The sequence below is a fragment of the Mastomys coucha genome, unplaced genomic scaffold (genome assembly GCF_008632895.1).
Source record: "Mastomys coucha isolate ucsf_1 unplaced genomic scaffold, UCSF_Mcou_1 pScaffold15, whole genome shotgun sequence".
NCBI lineage: Eukaryota > Metazoa > Chordata > Mammalia > Rodentia > Muridae > Mastomys > Mastomys coucha.
In genome coordinates this window covers 143,237,232-143,259,947 of record NW_022196897.1, presented here as the reverse complement: position 1 = coordinate 143,259,947, position 22,716 = coordinate 143,237,232, and the positions used below count along the sequence as shown (strand labels likewise).

At 44.8% G+C, this 22,716-nt stretch overlaps 1 protein-coding gene across 4 annotated transcripts in view; it reads right to left on the bottom strand.

Annotated features, from left to right (window-relative positions):
- Window positions 1–22,716, bottom strand: part of Rpn2 (ribophorin II) — a 47,224-nt gene that overhangs the window by 1,260 nt on the left and 23,248 nt on the right. For 2 of the 4 annotated variants that reach the window (XM_031372548.1, XM_031372546.1), the window contains exons 9-17: window positions 22,010–22,115; window positions 14,171–14,262; window positions 11,834–11,948; window positions 9,252–9,446; window positions 8,207–8,293; window positions 6,407–6,502; window positions 4,409–4,484; window positions 2,812–2,941; window positions 1,495–1,542 (exon numbers count right to left, since the gene is read on the bottom strand). In XM_031372548.1, the coding sequence (XP_031228408.1) occupies window positions 1,495–1,542; window positions 2,812–2,941; window positions 4,409–4,484; window positions 6,407–6,502; window positions 8,207–8,293; window positions 9,252–9,446; window positions 11,834–11,948; window positions 14,171–14,262; window positions 22,010–22,115 (945 nt within the window). The remainder of the gene's footprint in view (window positions 1–1,494; window positions 1,543–2,811; window positions 2,942–4,408; window positions 4,485–6,406; window positions 6,503–8,206; window positions 8,294–9,251; window positions 9,447–11,833; window positions 11,949–14,170; window positions 14,263–22,009; window positions 22,116–22,716) is intronic. The other 2 variants (XM_031372549.1, XM_031372547.1) reach the window with 1 other exon arrangement.

The following is a 22,716-nucleotide window of genomic DNA, read 5'->3' as shown; positions in this document are numbered from 1 at the left end:
CAGCAAGGGTAGGAAATGAGGCAGAACTCAAAACCCCAGACCTTGGCCAACAACTGAAAGACTCCATTATACTGGCTCAAACCAGCATGTGTCCTCAGTCAGCAGCACTGAGCCACACGGGGTAAGCCTGCACATGGGCCCCACAAGTCCCAAAGGCTCCAACGACCAGACTTGGATAGCAGGAGGGATCAGAGTAAAGAACAAAAGAACAACATGTTGCAGAAAGAACTAGTTCTGAAGGTAAACCTCAGACAGAGCAACTGAAATTTAGGGCAAACCAAAAGGACAAGGGGCGAGGGACAGCTTACACGAGGGCTCAGGGAGCCTTCTGGAATGCAGAGTCTATCTTGCTAGGTGGGAGTCGCATGACCACATGCTTAGTTTTGCTTGTTTATTCATTATTTATTTATCTAGGCACAGGGTCTCCTATATATAGCTCAGGATGTTACTGAACTCCTGATCCTCATGCCTCTGCCTTCCAAATGTTGGGATTAGAGATGTAAGCTACCATGTCCAGCATTACACCTCACTTAAACCTGGGGGAAAAAAGTAATTTTCTCTTTGAGTTAAGGACAAGGTGACCCAGCTTATGCTAACACTGTATTGAGAAAGTGCTAAATCCTATGTTTTTGTTGACTTTTCCTATTTCCAGAGGATTAAAAACTAGGTGTGCTGGGATTTGCTTCATTTCCTTGGCAGGGCTATTTCTAAGGCAAAGGATAAAAGGAGACATGATGTAAAAATTAAATCTCTCTCCTACTTGTGGTATAAGGCAGGGGTCAGCCAACTCTGTCACACAGGCCCAATCCAGCCCACCTCCAGGTTGGGAAGATGGTATTTTTGGGTGCATTGTCCATGCAGTGTTGGAGGGGGGGAGACGAATGTTGACATCCCACTCCACAGAGCCTCTAATGCGCCCCTCATCTGCAGGAGCAGATCCAGGAAGCAGCACCCAGGACCCCTGCCCTTGCTCCAGTCCTCACTGAATTTGCCTCTCCATCAAGAGCCCTTGAAAGAAGGGCTGCCATGTGTCACACCCTGTGCTCCGGGTAAGATTCTGCTGTTGGCTTTGATCCATGGTCATCAGTCATTTACAACTAAATCTTACCAAATTGCATGGTTCACCCAAATGTTCCGGAAAGGCCTAGAAGTGGTGACAAGGTGTGCCGGGAGTTGCCACGGGACCATCGCTTAGTGAACCAAGTAGTCAGGGTAGATGAGGGCCCTGTCAAGAAGTCCAAGTTGGACTTGTCTTATCCTCAACTCCTGTTCACACAGGGGGGCTATTGTATATAGATCAGAATCCCCTGGGAAGGCTGCCCTGCTCCAGCCACAACTCATTTAACAAGTGTAAAACAGCCTCTGAATTCAGCCTAGTAGAGGAAGTGGTGGGGAGGAACAAGTGGGTAGAAACAGGACAGTAACTGGCATGCATGAAGTGGGCAAGGTGGGAGAGGGAGCCTGCCTCTGGGACGAGTCGTCCCTCATCTTTACCGTAGTGTCCTATATTTTGCCAATCTACTGCTCTGCTCTGCAGCGATCCTGCCAAAGGAAAGAGGTTTGAGAATCAAGAAAGGACAGTGAGAGAGAAAGAGAGAGACAAGCTGAGGACATACATGGTAAACCAGACCAGAGCTCCTGTCAAGGTCGGTCCTTTCCCCAGGCAGCACAGGCTGTCGGAATTGTAAGAGGAGGGGGCCAAGAGTCACCAGGCCTCTAATGAGAGCCATGGGTCTTTCCAGAGAGTGCATGTAACTCAGGCTTCAACAGTAGGCACATCTGCCACATGAATCTACAGGGAATGGTTTTCTCACACTGCTCCCTTCCCTTGACTTCATTGTTCTTGTCGACAATTTCCAGAAAAGAAAGAAGTTAATGGACAGCCTCCTGGCTCTGGGAGCCCAGACTGGTCACTCAAGGAAAAACAACCAAGCCCCTGCTTTCTTTTTCTGGATGCAATGCACAGTGCCAACTGGAGGCACTGAGGGCAGCTCTGGCGGGACTTAGACTGGCCCAGGGAAGTCAGAGATATTTGCACAGGAGCTCATGGTGGGGCACTCAAAGCTAATAATGAGACCCCCACCCTGCCCAGTTGCCTAGTGGTCTCCTTGATAACGCCCCTCTTGGATCAAACAGATGTAACTAGCAGCATGTTTAAGGGCATGCTTCTGAGTTCCATTCTGCCAGCAAAGGTCCCAGAGGGAGAAAGCAAGGTGAGTCTGAAAATGATTTCTTTCAAAGGTGAAAGCAATTCTGACCTTTTCTTATTGGCCTTTGCGTGGCTGAAATCAGTCAGGTTCTATAAAGTCAAATCAATGAGAAACACCTATGTGACATTTAAATTTGCCTCCAATTCTGTTCTGAAAGTCAAGCTGCCACCACATCAAGGTCTGAGCATTTGTCTGCCTCTCACGCTGGCTATCGCTGGGTTGCCATGCCTACACAATTGCTGAGGGGCAGAACACAGACCTGCAGGTGGGAGGAAGAGCTCTGGTACCATCCAGAGCCTAAGCAGAGGTGCCATTCTGAAGTCACAGAAAGGCAGGGCAAAAAGGATGTTTACACCACACAGTTAGCACATTTTTGATCACACAATGTTCTAATGTGAAGACACAAATTACTGTGACTTTCAAACATCTACCACTGCTCAGGCTTATGGCTTCCCTAACAGGCTGGAGGAAGGTGTCAGACTTGCCCCCAAGGATGTGAACATTCTGCCACGTACCTTTGTGGTCTCACAGCTAAGCTGGCACAGTGCCCACACAAACGACTCTTATCCCACCCTGGAGTTTGGTTCATCCCCAGCCTCACCTCTTAACTGCTTGCTGGGCCAACATTCGGTTGCCAGCCAGAAATGTCACAGTGCCCAGGACAGCCAGGTACTTCAGGGTCTGGAACATGTTGAGCTGAGTCCAGTAGACATACATGAGCCCCAGCATTGCTACAAGAAGTGTCATGACATCCAGTTAAAGGGAGCAGTGACAGTGGGAAGGGAGCAGGGTGCCTTTTGTTTAACCCTTTTATCTCAACACCAGACAACAGATGACAATATATTTGCCTTTCAGGTTTCTTTACCAAGAAATCTAGAGGGAAACTCTGACTTCAGGCCTTTACCTCTCTCTGATCTACTGGCCCCACCCACTCTGCTTCCTTCATGTGGGATTTTGTTCTTACTTTCTAATATTTGGGATAATTTTAGGTTTCAAATTCTTAATGAAAACATTCAGGACATAAACCAAGCAATCATTTCCTTTTAATTAGAATCATACTAAGAATAGTTTGCCACTGTGGCTTCTTGGAAGTGAGCAGAGGCCTAGGAAGGCTCAGTGGGAAGGGCTCAGTAAAACCTAGGCACCGAAAGCTCTGGGAGCTTTGGGTTTGTATAGGCTCCGCCCTGAGTAGCCTGCAGCTTCCCTGAGCCCAAATTCATTTACCATCAAATGGGTCCGAGTTCCTGCCGCAGTTACTCCTATAGTTACTCCTATCAGGGTTGAATAATGAGACTCAAATAAGGAAATGCACACAAAAGCACATTGGCAAGGAGTCATGGCTCTAAACACATTTCTGTTCGGGTCCTGTTCCCAGCCTGACTGAGGAGGGCTGTCATTCAAGTTCAGTAATCAGGTGAGAAAGGCCACCCTAGCAGTTCTGGCAGGATGAGAGGTGAACTACCACAGAGGCAGGTGCTTGAGCATGGCTGAGGTCAGGGACCAATGTGAGAATCTCATCAAAGTTATAGTCTCCCTTCCCTCAAAAAATATTTCCACATTTGCCTAGAAAGAGACTCTTCTATGGACCCCTGGAGAAACCTTGTACCATGGAGGCAGAGATGATCACGCCTTAAAGAGGCAAAGGGATTAAAAACACAAACTCTCCAGGGAGATGCAAAGGTCTGGAAGTGCTTACAGGATTGGGAGTTTACTGTCTTATTATGCTTAGGTTATTTAGGTTCTACATTCTCCAAAAAGCAATGGAGGACAGTGTGTCTGATCAAGGAAGGGATTTTCCATTACTGTCTAGATAGGGCTGCCAGCAAATATGAAGGTCAATGTGGTGGGGAAAGATAACCTTTGGAAACTGCATTAGATGCTCTTCATCCGGAGGGCGCTCAGTGTAAAGACACGCTAAGTGAGTAAGCTCTGGAAATGAGGAGGACTATTAAATGAGGGTAAATGGCTTGTCACAACCACCCAGTACAAGGAGGCCCAAGAGAATGACAGCTGTTGTAAGCTAGCAGGCCGAAGGTTTACCATCATATTAACTGTGCTGAAAGGCCAGGAGGAAGAGGGAAATGTTATGCTATTAAGCCATTATAGTTAATAGGTTGTGGCCTACTTAACAGGGCTTTAGCGTGGGCAGGCGAAATGTCAGAGGAGGTTAAATGGAATTAGCAGCCTGGGGCACTTACCAGCATGTCCCAGGTGAAAAATAATTGTGCTAGGAGCAAAGGTGAAGTTGGAGATATTGGCTCCAATCCGGATCCACTGAGTGACCGAGAAATAAATGAAGATTAGAACATGAAAGTGTGGCGACAGATTCTATGCCAACACTGATCCGAGCCCCAGAGCTTCAAAGTTCACATACACTAGAAGGACAGGAATTTCCCCAGGTGACAAGCACACTGCTCTAAGTCCTCAGGAAGAACTGTCCCTTTTTCCCCTGCATCAATCAAAATGACTGACACTTGCACTAAGTACCGTACACAGGCAGCAGGAAGGTGCTCTCAGGATGGATTCTCCATCACCCCAATACAAAACACCCACATGCCAGGCCTGTCGGAAAGCTTGTGGCGTGCTTTGTAGTTTAACATTCCTCTTCGTTGAAAAACCAACCAGTTAATAAAAACATAGGTAACCTGCCAAAAATAATACCTAAAGTTTTGTTTGCCCAAATTCTCTCAGCTTTGAGGTTATGTACCTACATTTATGATTTTCAGAAAAACAAAGGAAAAAATTTAATTGGTTAAAATATAGAAATTGAGTCTAGCATAATTTCATAGCAATCTGGAAGCAGAGACCAGTGATCTCTGTGATTTCATGGCCAGCACAGTCTACATAGCTAGTTCCAAGAAAGAAAAAAATGGGAGGGGTGGGCGGAGGCGGCAGTGGTGGTTTGAGATAGGGCTTCTCTATATAGTTCGGGGTGTCTTGAAACTCATTCTGTAGACTACACACCTGGCCCAAGATAGTTTTTCTTTTCTTTTCTCTTTAAAGTGAACATAAGGGCTGGAGAGAGGGCTCAATGGTTAAGAGCCATCTGACTGCTCTTCCAAAGGTCCTGAGTTCAACTCCCAGCAATCACATGGTGGCTCACAACCATCTGTAATGGGATCTGATGCCCTCTTCTGGTGTGTCTGAAGACAGCAACAATGTATTCACATACATTAAATAAATAAATAACCCCCTTTTTTTTTTAGACAGGGTTTCTCTGTGTATCCCTGGCTGTCCTAGAACTCGCTCTGTAGACCAGGCTGGCCTGGAACTCACAAATCCTCCTGCCTCTGCCTCCCAAGTGCTGGGATTAAAGGCATGTGCCACCACTGCCCTGTCTTGAAAAAAAAAAACAAACCAAACTCAAAAAAACTCATACATGTATGTATATATACACATACATATATAAATAAACATCACCTTTTTTTTTGAGATGAGTTTCTTTGTGTAGCTCTGGATGTCCTGGAACTCATGCTGTAGACCACACTGACTTCAAACTCAGACATTTGCCTGCCTCTGCCTCCTGAGTGCTGCCTCCTCTGCTGTGGCTGCCACCATCATTCAGCTAAATATTACTAGTAAAGTAGGAATTTCCTTCCTTTACAACATCCATGTTGTTTCCTCCTGAGCTGACAAATACTCATACAGTTTTTAAAAACTTTTCCATAGGTGGATTATACTGACTTTACCTTATCTCCTTGTCAGCCTCTTTCTCTAACACCTGTTGGCATCAGTGTACAGATCTGTCAGTCTGCTAACAAGGGCACACCACTCATTGTGTGGGCAGACTAATTAACACCTCTTCTAAGTGGACCTCCGATCATTTCAGCTTCATGCTCCCTGGAGATCTGGAATGCATAGCTTGTTCTCCATTCTTAAAGCTATCAATACAGACCTCCATTTTTTTTCTCCACACCTGATCTCATCTGAGTACTCCCACAGAGGATCTCAGACTCCACACCGGTCACTGTTGGCAGGAATTTTCTCATGTGTTTATTAATGGATGCATTTATTTGGCTCTTCCCCCATCGTGGGGAACTCTGTTCATTCTAAAACTTTCTGACTGTCAGTTCAAGTCACAGCTGCTGGACCCCCTAGAGCTGTGCTTAGAGCAGAGCACAAAGACTCTTTTGGAATGGCTACAACTGTCCTGCCTGGAGCCAGATCCACTGCCCATGCTAATGATGGCGACTTACCAGTGCAAAGAGCAGGAGCAAGGGCGAGAGGATGAGGGCTGTGAATGTATTGGACACCACCGTGGGGGGCCTCTTCTCAGGCTCTCGGAACAGGTGCTGACAAGAGGACAGACACACCACAAAGTTTCAGAATGTGCCCTTCTCAGCTGGGACTAAATGCCAACAATTGTGGAGAGGAAATACCTCCTAGAGGCCAAGCTTTTTATTGGCTTTATGCTGCTTCTCTGGTCCCAGGCTTCCCAGGACACTGTTCTGGTTCCAGCCAGCATATGGCTAACCTTTCTCCTCAAAGACTGTGTCATTTAGAGGCTGGAGAATGCATACGACCCAGGATCATCACCTGGTTGTGTCAGAAAGAAGGCTCAGGCCTAGGGATGGCTTGGATGTTACACCCAAGGACTCCAGACCTTAAAAATGTTCCTGGTTCCTAGGTCACGGTACTTCCCTGCTATACCTGACCAACTAACAGTAACTGCAACCTCTTTAAGATCCATCAGGGCCTCGTTACAGATGCTCCACCCTTAACTTACTCTTTTTATTCCGTAGTCAGGGCTCTAGAGATCAACTGAAGCAGCTGAGACCTCCCTCACCAGCTCTGTTTAACTTCTAGAGTCAAGCTAGAAAGCTGGATAGCGTGCCTCATCTTTTCCTGAGCAACCAGACTGCCTAAGGCCTGGAATAGCAGATGTAGCAATGCACTATGAGTCCACAGAGTATACTCAAGCCCAAACGATGTTTGGCCATGAGACTAGAGGGAAAGAAACAGGAATAGGTAGGGCCATGGTCACTCTGCTAGGCTTCTGAAAGACCCTATGAGGGACAGATGAGTTGTGACACTGTGCACTCTTTGCAAGTGTCTGTTCTTCATGTGTGGCCTCTTTCCCACTAGTTAATGAGCAGCCAGCCCAGTTTCAGTGGGAGGTAGCTCTGCTTGAGCCCGCAGCCCCATGTTCTCACCGTGGTTCCTCTTTGCTGACATGGGTTTCCTAGTGCTGTCTGTCATGACTGCTGCCCTTGGTTGAGCCTGTAGCCCACCAGCCCCTTCCTTGTCACAGAACATAACACAGATTTAGAAAGAATCCTTCTCCTGGCCTTTTAGGCCCTGTCCTTTATTGCTTGGAACTTAGGATGCTCTTGCCTCTGCCTCATCAATGTTGGGATTACAGGCATGGACCACCACCCCTGACTACTGTTCATGTGTTAGCCTCTCTTTTCACACTTCCCACTCACTCACAAGAAGGCTCCACACTGCTACAATGACTGAATCGCACGATGGCAGAGCAGTGCACTGTGGGAGCTGCCTCATGTTCCTTGACAGCTGTATTTACTATATGAAGCATTTCGGAGACACTGAAAAGCTCTTCCTTACTTATCCATTTTGGTCCTCATAAGCTCTGATGGGCCAGGCTGGGTAGAGCTTGCTTATTTTGTGTCACAAGGAAGGGGAGTAGCCGGAGACAGACAAGAATCTGCCCAGGGCAGCAAAGCCCTGCCCCCCAAGGTGAGTTCTCAGCTGTTAGTCTGATTTATATAGCACAAAGGATAAGAGTGGATGAACCCTACTCATGCCTCGGACCGCCCAGGGGTGGCCTGGGATCTAGTGTCATCTCTGTTGTGCTTTCAGCTGGAAGATGGGACCAGAACTTGCGCCACCCAATTCCCAGAGTGGTAAGGTTTACACCATAGAGCACCACATGCAAACAGGCCAAAGGGCCAGGGCCAGAGCCAAGAAGTTTGCAGTTTTCTCTCCATGGGTCCGTTTCAACTCTAGGCTTAGTGGATGACACCTTTGGACTTTACCTGAATTTCCTGTTTGGGGGTGAAAAGGTTCTGGGACAGCACAGTGGAGGGAGCTTCTTCTTCAGGGAACTTGATAACCACATCAGCCTGGAAAAGCAAGCCTGGTTTAGAGGCACAGGGTAGGAAGAAGCCAAGCCCATGACTGAAAAGGCTCTCCACAGTCCAGTCCCTTGTCATCCATTAGCTGACAGATGGAGGCAATGACAGTCTCAAGAGCAAAGCCAGCATTTGCCAAAAGTGCCTTTTAGAACAAGGATTCCAACTTCGTACTGGCATGGTGGGAAAACCCCAGCTGGTGCACTAGCTGCTAGAGTTGGAATCAAGACACTGCCAGGGGTTCCTGGGAAGTGTGATTTAGTCACATAAAAGACGGCACAAAAGTATCAAGTCCAGAAGGAGAAAAGGAATCTTGAAAGTAGCAGAAGAAAGGCAGCTGTTCCTTCATCCTGCATGGAGACAGTCCCGGCTGACTCTGCTCACTGCCCTCTGCACTTCCTTCCCTAGACTAAAGGCTCAGAAGCCTCCCAGCTCCCCGAGAGCACGCTCAGCTTCTCTGGAGGCTGCTCCTTAACATGCACTCCCAGATACTATTCCAAGAAGCCCGTAGTTCCTTACTTAATCCCTTGTTCCAAAGCTGTATTTCATGTTTCTGTCATCAAAACTATCAAAAAAGTAGGCTGGTAAGGAAGAACCATGAAACCTACAGCATAACCACATAATTGCTGGACATTATTAACCAGCAATCTACACACCTACAGTTCATTCACTGCCCTCTTCTTCCCTAGGCTATAACAGATCTCAAAGCCCAAGACTATATTTGTTCATCTATGTATGCCCCAGGGCCTTATGTAACCAGAAAACCTCTTTCCGATAAAATAATTATAGAAATTCATGGGATGTGTGTATTTCATTCATTTGCTTGATCAATACTTATTAGGCATCTACTATGTGCTAAGGCCGTGGTTGTATGACCCTGTCTCATAGCCAGCCTGTCAGTGTGAGGTACAGCGACGCAGCCCTCACCTAGGAGCCCATCAGCACATACCACGTTCCAGAGGATTGGGTTCTTCAAAGTGGCATCCCCGATGATTAAGTAGAGTGTGTAGGTGCCAGAGGCAGAGTCAAACTCAATCTTTCTTTCAGAGGTGTCCAATTCAAACTTATATACATTCTTGTTATCTGGCTCAGCAACAAACACTACTTCCTGGCCAGTCTTCTGGTTATGAAGTCGAACAAATGTCTGGAGAGAACAAAAATTCCATCTGATCAGAGGGCCCAACACTGCATCAGCCAGGAATAGAGTCCTACTCTTTTGTCATAGTGAGCGCTCTGGCTCAGGCAGACCGGCTCTTTAGAGGGGAGCAGCATGTGACCCCAGCTCCTTCCCCACCGACAACTTTCTGCTCGAAAAAGGAGAGAATCTTGACTTAGCTGTCCAGCAATGCTCAGCAACTCGGAGGCTGAACACCCAGTGTGAGCATTTGCCCTCCTGCCAGCTTCTGGCCACTCTGCCACCTAATTAACTTCTTTACCAGAGAGTGAAGAGAGTGAAGAGAGGGAAACAAGGTGGAACGGCATGAGGCTTGCTTTCAATTTCCTAGTGTTTCCAGCTCCAGATGTAGCAGTGGAGGTGCTGCTGTCAACAGCAAGGCAGAGTTCTAAGGGGACAGAGCAGCCTGGTGTCACAGAGAGCCTGGCTCTGAACACAGTGACCCACTCCATCACTTAGTAGCTGAGTAGGTCACTTAACCTTCTGTACCCCGACTTCTCCATCTTTAACATAGAAATATGTTAACTACGTCAGTTCCTGTGTGGGAAGGATGAAGCACAGAACCTGGGAAATAGGAGCCACTTGCCCACCATCCATCTGCAGCTGCCCAGCCTCAGTTCACTGGTTCTGGGTTGAGACAGCTATGGCATAAGAAACAAGGTCTTGCCAGTGTGCATTAGAACAGCAACAAATTTAATATCCACACAAGGCTTTCCTTTCAAGGGCTTCAAGGCAAAGAATTCAACAAGACAAGTGGTTGACTCCAATTTATAGGTTAGAAGGCTAGAGCATTAAATGAGTTGCCATAGCAACACAGCTAGCGCTGGACCTACACATAAAGCATAAATCTCATCTGTGAGCCCACAATGCAGAGCATCCCAACTAAGGCAATTAGTCTTGTCCAGGGGTGGGGAGAGGATGCCTGTCTTCCACCTGTACTGACACACTCATCTTCAAAATGTCACACCACTAAGTCACAAATTATAGAAAGAAGCTGGGAGAATCCAGACAAAGCCCTGTTCCTTTACATTATCGTGCCTCACTCCCATCTTCATTTAATCTCCTCATTTCTTTTCACTTTCTTCCTCATGCTATGTGGCTGGCAAATGTCTTTCTGGGAGAGAACTGGGAAACGCTGAGAGGATGAAGTACTTAAAAGTCAGTCTGATCACAGGTCCTGGCCAAGCTACCTGGAATAAGTGGGTTAAAGACGGGGAGAAACTGAACAGCCAGGGCTGTTCTAGTGGCACAGGTGTGCACAGCACCTACGGCCACAAGAAACAGGGCCTGCAAGCAAACCCACTTCAGCAGTCCATGGGCTCTGGCTAACATAGCAATACAGCACACCCAAGTCCACTTCAGCAGTCCATGGGCTCTGGCTAACACAGCAATACAGCACACCCAAGTCCACTTCAGCAGTCCATGGGCTCTGGCTAACACAGCAATACAGCACACCCAAGTCCACTGGTTTTGACAATGTTTGCTTTTCAGCACTCAGAATATTTACCTAAAATTCCCTTGTACAATACCTAACCACATATGTGACATGGTCAAGAGCAGTCCTTGAGGACTGAGAAGACCAGAGAAGTGGGAAACTAGGGAAGGTGTCTGAGGACAAGGGCATTGCTGGGGAAGTGGTTTGAACATCTTTTTGCTCCTTTATTGTGTGTGATAGAGAATGATCTAAGCACAGGAATGAATGGTAGTGAGTGTGTCTGAAGGACAAGTTTGTGCAGTTGTTTATCTTCTTCTGGTTTTACATGGGTTCCACCTGGGAGGGAACTCAAGTTGTCAAGCTTGCAGAGCAAGAACATTTACCACCGAGTCACTTTGCTGGCCTTCTTATACAGTCCTTTGAGTTCCGAGTTTAAATTCTAAGCACTATGAAAATTCTACATTAAAAGGACATGGTTTTGTTTTTTTGTTTTTCAAGACAGGGTTTCTCTGTGAAAAGTACATGGTTTTAACAAGGCCTTGAGTGATGCTAGTGAACACTGTAGTAGGAGAGCCACACTGCCAGATGGGTACAGCTGAGCTAAACAGAATATGAGAGAAAAGCGTATTTCTCTAGGGAAACCCTGAGCTTATCTTCCTGCCTCAGCTACCCCAAGCTTCTATGATGACACATCTGAGACGCTGAGCTAATCTTTTTCCTTTTCCTAAAAGCGTGTGTACTTCAGTTAATGGGTCACAATCACTACAAAGGGGGTAATGAGACATGGACAAGTTGACCAGACAGCCAGGGTGCAGCCAGGTTCTGCAGACAGAAATGTGATATTTGCATCTGCAGCAGAGCATCACTGCTCTAGTGTACAATCAATTTCTGGACAGGAGAACAACAGGGGCCACTTCCTGACCTGGTGAGGGGTGAGCTCCACACCGGTGTTCACATCTACCAGCTGGAAAAACAGGGCAAAGTTCTGATGGCTGTCTGCGATGAATGGACCCTTGGCTTTGGCTGGGTAGGTCACCCTGAAAAGAGAGCATTTTATATACACATCAGTCAAGTCTTCTCCCAGCACCTCCCTATCTGAAAACAGGGATAATAACAGCTCCACTAGCCCTGTCCCATGTCACCACTTCCATGGTAGACCAATTAACATACAAAAGTATCTGTGGCCTAGAGGTCAAGTAGATCAATACAGCTGCACTGAGGAGGCATTTTCTTTTTTTCTTTCTTTCCTTTGTTTGTTTTGTGCTGGAGCTAGAACTCAGGGCCTCATGCATGCAAGGCAAGGTGGAGGAGAAAGGTTGACCAGACCACTAAGCTCACAATCTCAGCTGTAGGCCAGGACTGAGAAAAGCACAGAGAAAACTTGACCCAGCGTCTGGGGAAACACTCTATGAGAATATATACCTCCAGGCCTTCAATTCAATGACTCACGCTCTTAACTGGCCCAGCTCAGGTGCAGGGAGCTTATGTGCATGCTGCAGGGCTGGCAGAATGCAGAGGAACAATCACGGTCAACACCAGCAGCTCTGAGGCTGACAGGAGCAGGAGGCTGGGGTGCAAGGCAAAAGGGTGCTGGGCTTTTTCTTTTTTATGCTTTTTTTATGTTTCCTGGACTGTCTCAATTTATTTTTCTGCTGTCAAACTGGCTTTTTTTTTTTAAAAGATTTATTTATTTATTATATGTAAGTACACTGTTGCTGTCTTCAGACACTCCAGAAGAGGGAGTCAGATCTCGTTATGGGTGGTTGTGAGCCACCATGTGGTTGCTGGGACTTGAACTCAGGACCTTCGGAAGAGCAGCCAGTGCTCTTACCCACTGAGCCATCTCTCCAGCCCCAAAACTGGCTTTTAAAAAGACAGTATTTGAAGGGCAGACCCGATGAGGAAAGCTGTGTTTCCACAGCGGTCTCCTGGGAGGTGAGAGAAAGACAGCCAAAGACCAGCAAGCCAACCAACCGGTTACAGAGCTCACACCTGGATTTGTTTTACATTCTCAGTTTATAATGACTAATGAAGAACAACTTGATAGAGAATTAACTTTGTAAACCACTTTTCCAGCCATTATTGTAGTGCATTCTCAAAGAGTGCTCCCCACTAACACTACAGGTTCAGAGACAGAAAATCTAGCTCTACATGACTCACAAGAAAAGAGTGGCTTAAAGCATGCTCTGCCTTCAAAATAGCTTTAGGGTTCATCTGCCTCTACAGCTACTCCATCATAGTACAGTTGGGATCTAAGCTACACCAAAGACAAGCTCCTCCCCACTCAGTCTTCACCAGCCATTCTGGACAATCCTGATCAAATGTTTATGGCTAGTGTTCACTTCAGCACCACATGTATTAAAAACCAGTCATAGTTGCCAGGCGGTAGTGGTGCACGCCTTTAATCCCAGCACTTGGGAGGCAGAGGCAGGTGGATTTCTGAGTTCGAGGCCAGCCTGGTCTACAGAGTGAGTTCCAGGACAGCCAGGGCTACACAGAGAAACCCTGTCTCGAAAAACCAAAAAAAAAAAAACAAAAAAAACAAAAACCCAGTCATGATACAGAGACTATTATCATGACTCTTGTGCAAAGGTGACATGCAAATTTGAAGTGTTCCATACTTTTATGTTAAAAATGTTAATGGTTCCCTAGGAAGTTTGTACTTAAAAACAAAATAAAACTCTGAAGCTGTGCCTCAGGGCACTAGTGGACATACACTAGTCTCATAGCGGTTGGTCCTCAGCCTGAGGTTACATATTTACATTATGACTCATGAGCAGTAGCAAAGCTGCACTTATGAAGTAGCAACAAAGTAATCTTATGTTGGGGTCACCATATCAAAGGGTCACAGCACTAGGAAGGCCAAGAGCCTGTTTTAGAGCTAGGTCTAACTAAGGCTTTCAAACTAGGTTCAGACCTCCCACTGGCCAGGAAGTTTCCATTAGGCCATACCAAAAGCTTATTCAGGACTCTGAAGATAAGACTGCAGTAAAATACAAATTAACCCACTGTTTCCTCTGAATTAAATAACGTGAATGACAGAGTGGACTCAAGGTTGATTCCCTGAGGTAACCGAGTTGGTTCATGAACCAAACACTAGCATGAACAATCCCCACATCTGCGACCTGCCCATGAGGATCCCTAGAGCAACACTGAGACAGCAGCTAGGGTGGGTGGGGGGAGGTGGCACAGTGCCTTGGGATATTCTTTCCAGCTCTGAAGTTCGGGATCCTCAGCACCCAGGTGACATCCTACTTACCGGGTAGTTTTGGGTGCAATGCTCTGATCCTTATCCACTGTGGAAAGATCAACATTTGTGATGCCAACTTCAGTGGAGATCTTCACTCTAAGCTACAGCAAAATATGCAAGACGTTCATCAATTGATGGGTATGAGACATGTACACCCAAAGCCTCCTCTGTGTGTGCGCGCGCGCATCGATCTGTGCATGCATCCAACCCAGACTCTCCTATACTGGTAGATAAGAACCACCACCAAGTCACATTCACAGACCAAAATTTTCTTTCTTCCTTCCTTTTTTACTTTTTGAGATCATCCTATTAAGAGTATGGAAGTGATCATGGCACCTCACAAGGCCTAGGCTAGGTTAGCCTTGAACTATGTAGCCAAGGATGACCTTGCACTTCTGATCCTTCTGCTTTTACCTCCTAAATGATTGGATGGAGTAGAAAGGTGTGCCACCATATTTGGTTTTACATAGCTTTGTATATGCTTGGTATATACAACTGACCTATACCCCTGCAGTAAAATGTTCTTCTCTTAAAAGTGAATGCAGGCAGGACAAGACTTCTAGGATAGGAGTCTTCCAGACCACTGTAAGCCTAACCAGATGGTACTTCCCTCCAGCCCCATCCTGAGTCCTAAATGCTAAGACCTGGCTCTTGTCCTCCATCACATCTCTGTATTTCATATGTATCTTAAAAGGTGGAAAAGCAGGGGAAGGAGTTTAAAAAAAAAAAAAAGGTTCTTAAAATTAATATGGGAGCATGGCAGTGGTGGTGCGCACCTTTAATCCCAGCATGCAGGAGCCAGAGGCAGTCAATCTCTGATTTCAAGGTCAGTCTGGTCTATAGAGAGAGTTCCAGGACAGCCAGGGCTATACAGACAATCTCAAAAAAACAAAAACCAAACAAACAAACACAGAGAGTTTCTTAAGTAATGTCTAAATAACTCATGCTAGGAAGTCCTACCAAGCACAAGGATTTACTGAGTGTGTACTCTGGGGAAGGCCCTGGCTCTGTAAAACCATGCCATTCTGCACACTAGGAAGGCAGTGCTATGTCAGGTGTGGATATCAGAGACTGCACAGCTCACGCTGTGTTGCTCAGGCTCTCGAGCAGCCTCTGGCCTCCCCCTAGGTGTGCATGCAGTAGCCCTCCCCACACACATGCGAGGTGCCATGGTGACCTCCATACTGTTAATCAAGGAGCTCACACTCTCTACTGTATACTGGTCGGCACACTATGGCCTTTGTTCTCCTTGGAGTCACAGAGAAGGAAACTATACCATTTCTTTGTGGAAGTCTTAACAACACAGATGATGTCCCGACACTGGCTGCCTTGACTAAAGCTTCCCGAGTAAGATGAGATGAAACAGGGACTCCAACTGACTCACTCAAGACCTCAGAGGTTTCAACCCAGTAAGATCTGGAATCTGTTCTAGTGCAAACCAGACCATCCTGGCTCTTCCTTTATAAACATTTCTAATGCCAGGAAATAAATTTTAAAGTTAGGTTAAAAATAAATGTAAATACCCAAAAGATACAGAAAACATGTTAAAAATCTAAGTCTGAATGTGTAAATTATGCAAACCCAAGGCACATTTTTGTGTACATGTGCAAATGTATTTATGAACCTTCCAAATATGACAGGCTTGAGTGTAAGACAGAGAAGTCTTTGGCAAATCCAATCGTTTTGCTTAACTGTTGGGATCAAGGAAAAGAGCAGCTTGCACAAATAATGGAAGGAGAGCCATGACATTTTCTAAGGTGCCACACCAAGGTATGATAGCTCAAATCAAGACTAAAAAAAGAAAATTAAAGGAACCCTTTTTAGCAGTCTTTTCTCCTGCTTCAATAAAAAACCATATTATAAACCAGTCTCAGTTATCTGGCTGAATAATTTTTTGTTTTGTTGAAGAAAACTTCAGAGTGTGAAAGATTTTTTTTTTAGTTTTTTCAAGTCAGGGTTTCTCTGTGTAGCCCTGGCTGTCCTCAAACTCAGAAATCCACCTGCCTCTGCCTCCCAAGGGCTGGGATTAAAGGCATGTGCCACCACTGCCTGGCTTTTTTTTGTTTTTTTGGGGGGTTTTTTGTTTGCTTTTTTTCTGTGCAAGATTTCTGATCAGAGGCTAGGTACTAGGCCTGCACAGCTAACCTAGTGGGGTTCTACCTCACAGCAGACTCCCAAGGATGAGCAGAAGCTCCTCACTTGTGACAAAGACTACAACTTTATCAAATGATCCCTCCACAGCAAATAAGAGGGCTTTCCTATTACTTTATATTATTTGAATTATGCGCATGTATCTGAGTGTGGCTACTGTATGTACATGTGCACATGTGTTCTTGGAGGAAAGAGCTATCAGATCCCCAAGAGCTGGAGTTAGAGGCAGTTGTGAACGGTCTGATATGGACGCTGCAAGAGCTGCAGGTACTTTTAAACCACTGAGCCATCTCTCCAGCCTCATCTTTTATGTTTTCTTAGCACTCAGAAGCTATTGATGATAGATAGACTTCTCCAAGAAGACTGAACTGGGAAAAGCTCATATTCATTATTATTTTTCTGTACTTTGCTTTCTCTCTGTATCTCTGGAATTGCTCTTTAAACTAGGCTGTTCTTGAACTCAAGTTCCATCTGCCTCTGCCTCCAGAGTGCTGGATCAAAGGTGTCTGCCACCACTATCCAGCATATACAGTCTTTATACACATTATTTTTAAATTTGAAATTAAAAACTACTTCTCAAAATTTTGATATTTTTTCCCTCCTCCCCCTACTCCTTCTGGATCCTCTCTACCTACCTATTCACCCAACTTTGTGTTGTTTCTCTCTCTCAAAACAGGCAAAAACAGAAACAAAACAAAAAGATGTGAAACTGGGGAGACTTGTAGGGAGGAGAGGAGCTGACAAGGGTAAGAGGGGACTAAGAGGGTGAGTGTAGGGGGCACTGTGTACATATATGAAATTGTCAAAAAATACATTTAATATTCAAAATAATCTTTTTTCCTCTCAGTAGATAGAGACAGACAAACAGATAAGAATCAGACAAGGCTCTTTCAGACTATTTTAAACATAGCAATAAGGAAGCCATCAAGTTTCTTAGCCATGAGTAGAAACACAGCCATCAAAGCCTGCTTATCAAGATTCAGCTGCATGTTTGTTCTGAAGGAATCCACCTCACACATTCCCAGAGTATACAGACACAAGGAATGCGCACAAGGGCAAACTTGTGGTGAACTTGAGTAATCTGGGTTTGTTTTCCTATTTTGAAAGTCTGCCAAATGACAAGCTCTCTGCTGCACAGAGACTGCAGGGCTGCTAGCGAACAGGCAGGAAAGCTTAAAACAAATCCTTTAATCCTAAACAGTTTGATAACGAACAGACTTGTGGAGACACTCATAAGAAAAGCATTTCTATGCCAGTTTTTTGTTTTGGTTTTTCAAGTCAGGGTTTCTCTGTGTAATCCTGGCTATCCTAAAACTCACTCTGTAGACCAGGCTGGCCTTGAACTCAGAAATCTGCCTGCCTCTGCCTCCCAGGTGCTGGGATTACAGGCGTGCGCCACCACTGCCCGGCTCTATGCCACTCTTTTACAGGAAAGTGTGCAATAAAAATCATAACTTTCGGGCTAGGGAGATGGCTCAGTGGTTAAGAGCATTGACTGGTCTTCCAGAGGTCCTGAGTTCAAATCCCAGTAACCACATGGTGGCTCACAACCATCTGTAATGGGATCTGATGCCCTCTTCTGATGTGTCTGAAGCCAGCTACAGTGTACTCATATACATAAAGTAAGTAAAATCTTAAAAACAAACCAAAAGAAACATAACTTTCGCAGGCCTGTTTTAAGACTCTGTGGGGTCCCGGTTGGTTAACACTTTCTTCAAACCAGTGCTGTGGGGTTCATCTCAAACTGGAAAGGGGTAGTGTGCCCACGTAATACAGCTGGGCCTGCTTTACATAGGAGCACACCGTCCCTCTCATTGCTTGCCCTGTATCCTCTATACGTATATCCCTAAAATGTTTAAACACCAGGAAATGTGGTCTTTCTGCAGAGAGTAATAACTCCCCGTTTGGCTTATTACTGTCAAAAATGATGGTGCATTAGAGGCAATTAATAATGAAAGCTTCCAAAACCCCTGCTTCCCCTGACAGCCAGCCCAGTGTCAATGGGTACTATTACAGGTTTCCACATGAACCACTGCTAATGCACTCTGACCAATGGTGGCATCTCTAAGGGGGAGCAAACAGGGCTTACTGACCTGCTCTAAGGCTCTAAATGTGACTATTACTGAAATTATATAGTACAGCTGTACATTCAGAAGAATCAAAACACACGCACATGTTCACATACACAAATGGACACACACTGAGCTCCAATGCGATAAAATGGAAAAGAAATTTTCTTTCTGCTCATCTATCCCTGGAAAGGGGCAGGACAATAAATGGTCTCAGTAAGGGCTGACGATAATAGACAATTCTGCTATTTTGTGCTTAGTTTTTCCAACAACTACAAAAACACTTGGACAAACAGCAGACTTGACATTTCAAGAAGCCAAGTGTTATAATAACCCACAGGGTACGACTGGATTATAGATAAAATATATTAATGGAATTGAATTTTGGGTCCAAAAATGAACCTTTAAATTTATGGCCAATCAAGTTCTGACAATGTCAAGAAAATTCAATGAGCAAAGAACAGTCTGTGACAAATGGCACTTGGACAGTTGGGTATCCATGCCCAGAGGAAAGAGGTCAGAGACATACAAAGCATCTCAAAGCACATCAGAGATCTCAGGTTAAGAGCTTCTGAAAATATAAAATGCTTATTAAAAAGCATCTCTATAACTTTGGTTTAGAAAATGGTTTCTTATATAATATCTAAATCACAAACAAAAGAAAACAGATAAATTAAAATCTTTTGTATCAAAAAGATATAGTATCAAGAAAAACTGAAGACCACTTAAAGAGTGGGAGAGAATTTCTGTAAATCATGTATCTGACAAGGATGTTATAGCCAAAGAATTCTTCTAAGTCAAACATTTAAAAGAGAAGCATATGGAAGTAGAGTTATGTGGGGGTGGGGCTGGAGAGACGGTTCAGCAGAGGTCCTGGGTTTGATGACTAGCACCTACATGGCCCAGACAGCCATCCCTAGCTCCAGTTTCTGGGGATCCAATGCCCTCTTCTGGCCTTTGTAGACACTAGGCACACTTGGTGCACTTAGATACATGCAGGCAAAACACCCATACATAAAAATAAATCTTAAAAACACACAGTGTTTAAGTACAAGTACCAAATATAAATAAACAACATGTTTTTTAGTCAGCCGCAGAAATGAATAAAGTACTTAAATATGGTGAAACATGAACAATTCTAAAAATACTGCATGCACTAAACAAGAAAAAATTCCAGAGGCAGAAGTTAGCATACTGTGTGATTCCCAATCATATGAACATCCTGAAGAGGCAAAGCACAGAGAAAGTAAATTTGTAGATGCTGGGGCTGGAAACAGGAGAGATGGAAGAGTGGCTACTAAGAATCTGCTTTTTACGATGATCAAAGTATTCTAGAATAGACAGTTCTAAATATACACCAAGGATGTCTAACTACATACTTCCAATGAGCAAATTTCATGGGATGGTAAGTTATATCTCAATAAAGTCACAGAGAAAGAAGGAGGGAGGAAAGAAGGGAGGGAGAAAGAGGGACAGAGGGAGGAGGAGAGGGAGATAGGGAGGGAGGGACAGAAGGAGAGGGAGAGGAGAGAACGCATCAAGTCTCCCCTTTGGAGATTACCAAACTTTAGCCTGTTATAAACACCCTAGAATGTAAAAAAAAAGATTCCTTTTCTTTCTCTAAGTAGTCTACTATAGAAACTAATCATTGACTGATCAAAGTTTGGCTTCTACCCAAAGGAAGTTCCTAGCCTAAAGAAAAAGCATCACATGTAGGAGACAATGGTGATACAATGTGCTCAGTGCAGTTAGCAAGAGGGCCTGAGAACTAGACTGAAAACAAGTGAAAGAATCCTGAGGCTGTCCAGGAAACCCCTGAGAGCTGCTGGAGGAAAACACTGAGCAATTTCCCAGTGAAGTGTGATAAGAAGTGTTTTTTTTTTTTTTTTAACAAATCTAATTCTATTTATTTGTGTGTATGGGTGTGCATGCCTCAGCAGATGTGCAGGGGTAAGAGAACAACTTATGGGAACTGACTTTCTCCTTCCCATCACCCCACCATTTTGACAGCCTTAACACTTAAAAGATAGAAAATGAGCAGGGCTGGGGGAATGCCTCAGCACAGCAAGCATGATGATCTGAGTCGCTTTTTCAGTCCCCATACAAACCCTGGCATGGAGGCACAAATCTGTCACACCAGCACTGAACACGCGTGTGTATGTGTGTGCACGTTTGTGTGCATGTGTGTGTGCAGAGACAGGTGGGTCCCTGTTCCCCTATTCAGTGCATACCAGCCAGCCAGCCAGCTAAGCAAAATGGCAAGCTCCAGATTCAGTGACAGATTCTGTCTTAAATGACAGAGGAATGAAGAGTGACAGAGAAAGACACATAATGTGCACCTCTGGTCTCTAAACATACATAACATGTGAGCATACCTACACATAGTGTGCACATATGCATGTACCAAACACATCCCTAAAAAAAAACAAGACAAAACAAAACAAAACAACTCCCAACAATAACAAAAAGAAATACCACCACCATAATCTAGAAGAAAGCTTTAAAACTTGTATACATCAAGAATCTATAAAATAATACTGAGAAGAAACCTGAAGTTCAGAACTACAGCTCAGTGTCTAGAACATATGCTACTCCTGAAAGCCACTAAGAAGAAGGCTAAGAAGCCAGCAAGGGACATTCAGTCCACAGGGAGGAGGCCTAAGCTGCCCAGTAACAGCAAGGACAGCAGTCACCTCACAACAAGGAACACTCTAGACTACAGATCATAAACACGGATAATGCCAACGCTGGAGAAAATACAGAGCAACTGGCAGAGTCTAATAAAGCCAAGGAGTCTTGGAAGATATTAGAGTGGGCTGGGCAGTAGTTGGTGAGTGCCTAGAAACGAACACGAAGGAAGGGAACAAAAGCCTAAGTGCGAGCAGGGCAACACCGCTAAAAAGCCGTTTCCAAGGCACAGGAAGAGGAAAGACGAGGCAGCGAGGAAAACAAGGCTCCTTGGTAACATAGTATGCTGCAGATAAAGTCTTTTAAAGGAAACCACGATAAAATAATCCGAAACTTAAAGGTTCAAGATACACAGTAAATTAATTCCTACCCAAACTATGTTCTAGCGAATGGATCGGATCAGCTGTCTATGCCCAAAAGGTCAGACATGAGGCAATGCCTGGAGTTTCAGAAAACATCTTCCTTTCTGCTAAACTTCAAAATAAGTATCTATCCAGTAAGTAAGTCCTGCTTTTGAAAAGGTCAAACCTTCTAGCTGCCTATTCTTTTAATTTAAAGAGAATGTCAAAGGTGTCTAGCTGAGGATATCTTCAAAGGCAAAATGAGGATGGTGAGAGGATCAAAGCAGGTGATTTTAAGATCATAGCATTCAGCCAGGTACACACCCACACCACACCACAAGCTCATTATAAAACTACACTGTAAAAATAAATGAAGGAGCCGGGCAGCTTACGTTTCTTACAGTAGTAGGTGGAATGAGAGAGAAAAGTCTACACAGAGTGCAGCCCTTGCTTAAAATCCCAGAACAAAGGGGACAGAGGCAGGCAGTCACTTTAGCCTAGGCACAAAAGTTAATATATACACCACATGACAGAGGCTTTGTGTCTTGGTCATTTAAGATATATTAATGTGGCAGTAGGGGTACGAGAAAAGCACCTACCTCTACAGTGTTTGCAATGTAACGGCTGTCACCTTCAACTCGGACAGAGAAGTCATAGTAGCCACTGGAAAGTTTAACATTCTTGAAGTTTAGCTCAAAAACATCCCTGTTGGGAGTAAGGGCAACATTAGCAAGAACTCAAGAGAAGTCCTGGGTGCATCACATTGGGTATAAGAACGCCCTCACCACAGTCTGGGCCCCCCACTCCCTGTCGCCTCCTTGTACCACTGGGCAGTCACAGATCAGTGTGGAAAACACACACTGTCCAGGATGTCCATTGCTTTTCTGCTTCTTCTCAGGTCCTCAAAGCCCTGCCCCTGCAGCACCCTCCTGTAGGGTGGTGTACTACAGGCAGGTGTGCAGTCTGACTCCAGTCACTTTCTGCTGTTGTCTGTTTTCTTGGTGGTAAATCCCAGGCCCTCTGCCTCATACTTCTTATCAACAAAACCATTCAACGAAATACCTCCAAGTGTCCAAAGATGGTGGTGTGGAGGAGTAGAGTTGGATGTAATTTTTAAATATTCTATCTATGATTTTTAATTTATAAAAGGTTATTTATTTTACAAACTAATAATCCTCTATTTTAAACAGAAAAAAGGTAGAGAGCCCCTATAATCATCAGAAAGACTCCAGTGACTTTTAGAGACAAGTTTACCTGGTTATTTGATGGCTTATAGCAGGGAAACTTTTTTTTTTTTTTTTTTTTT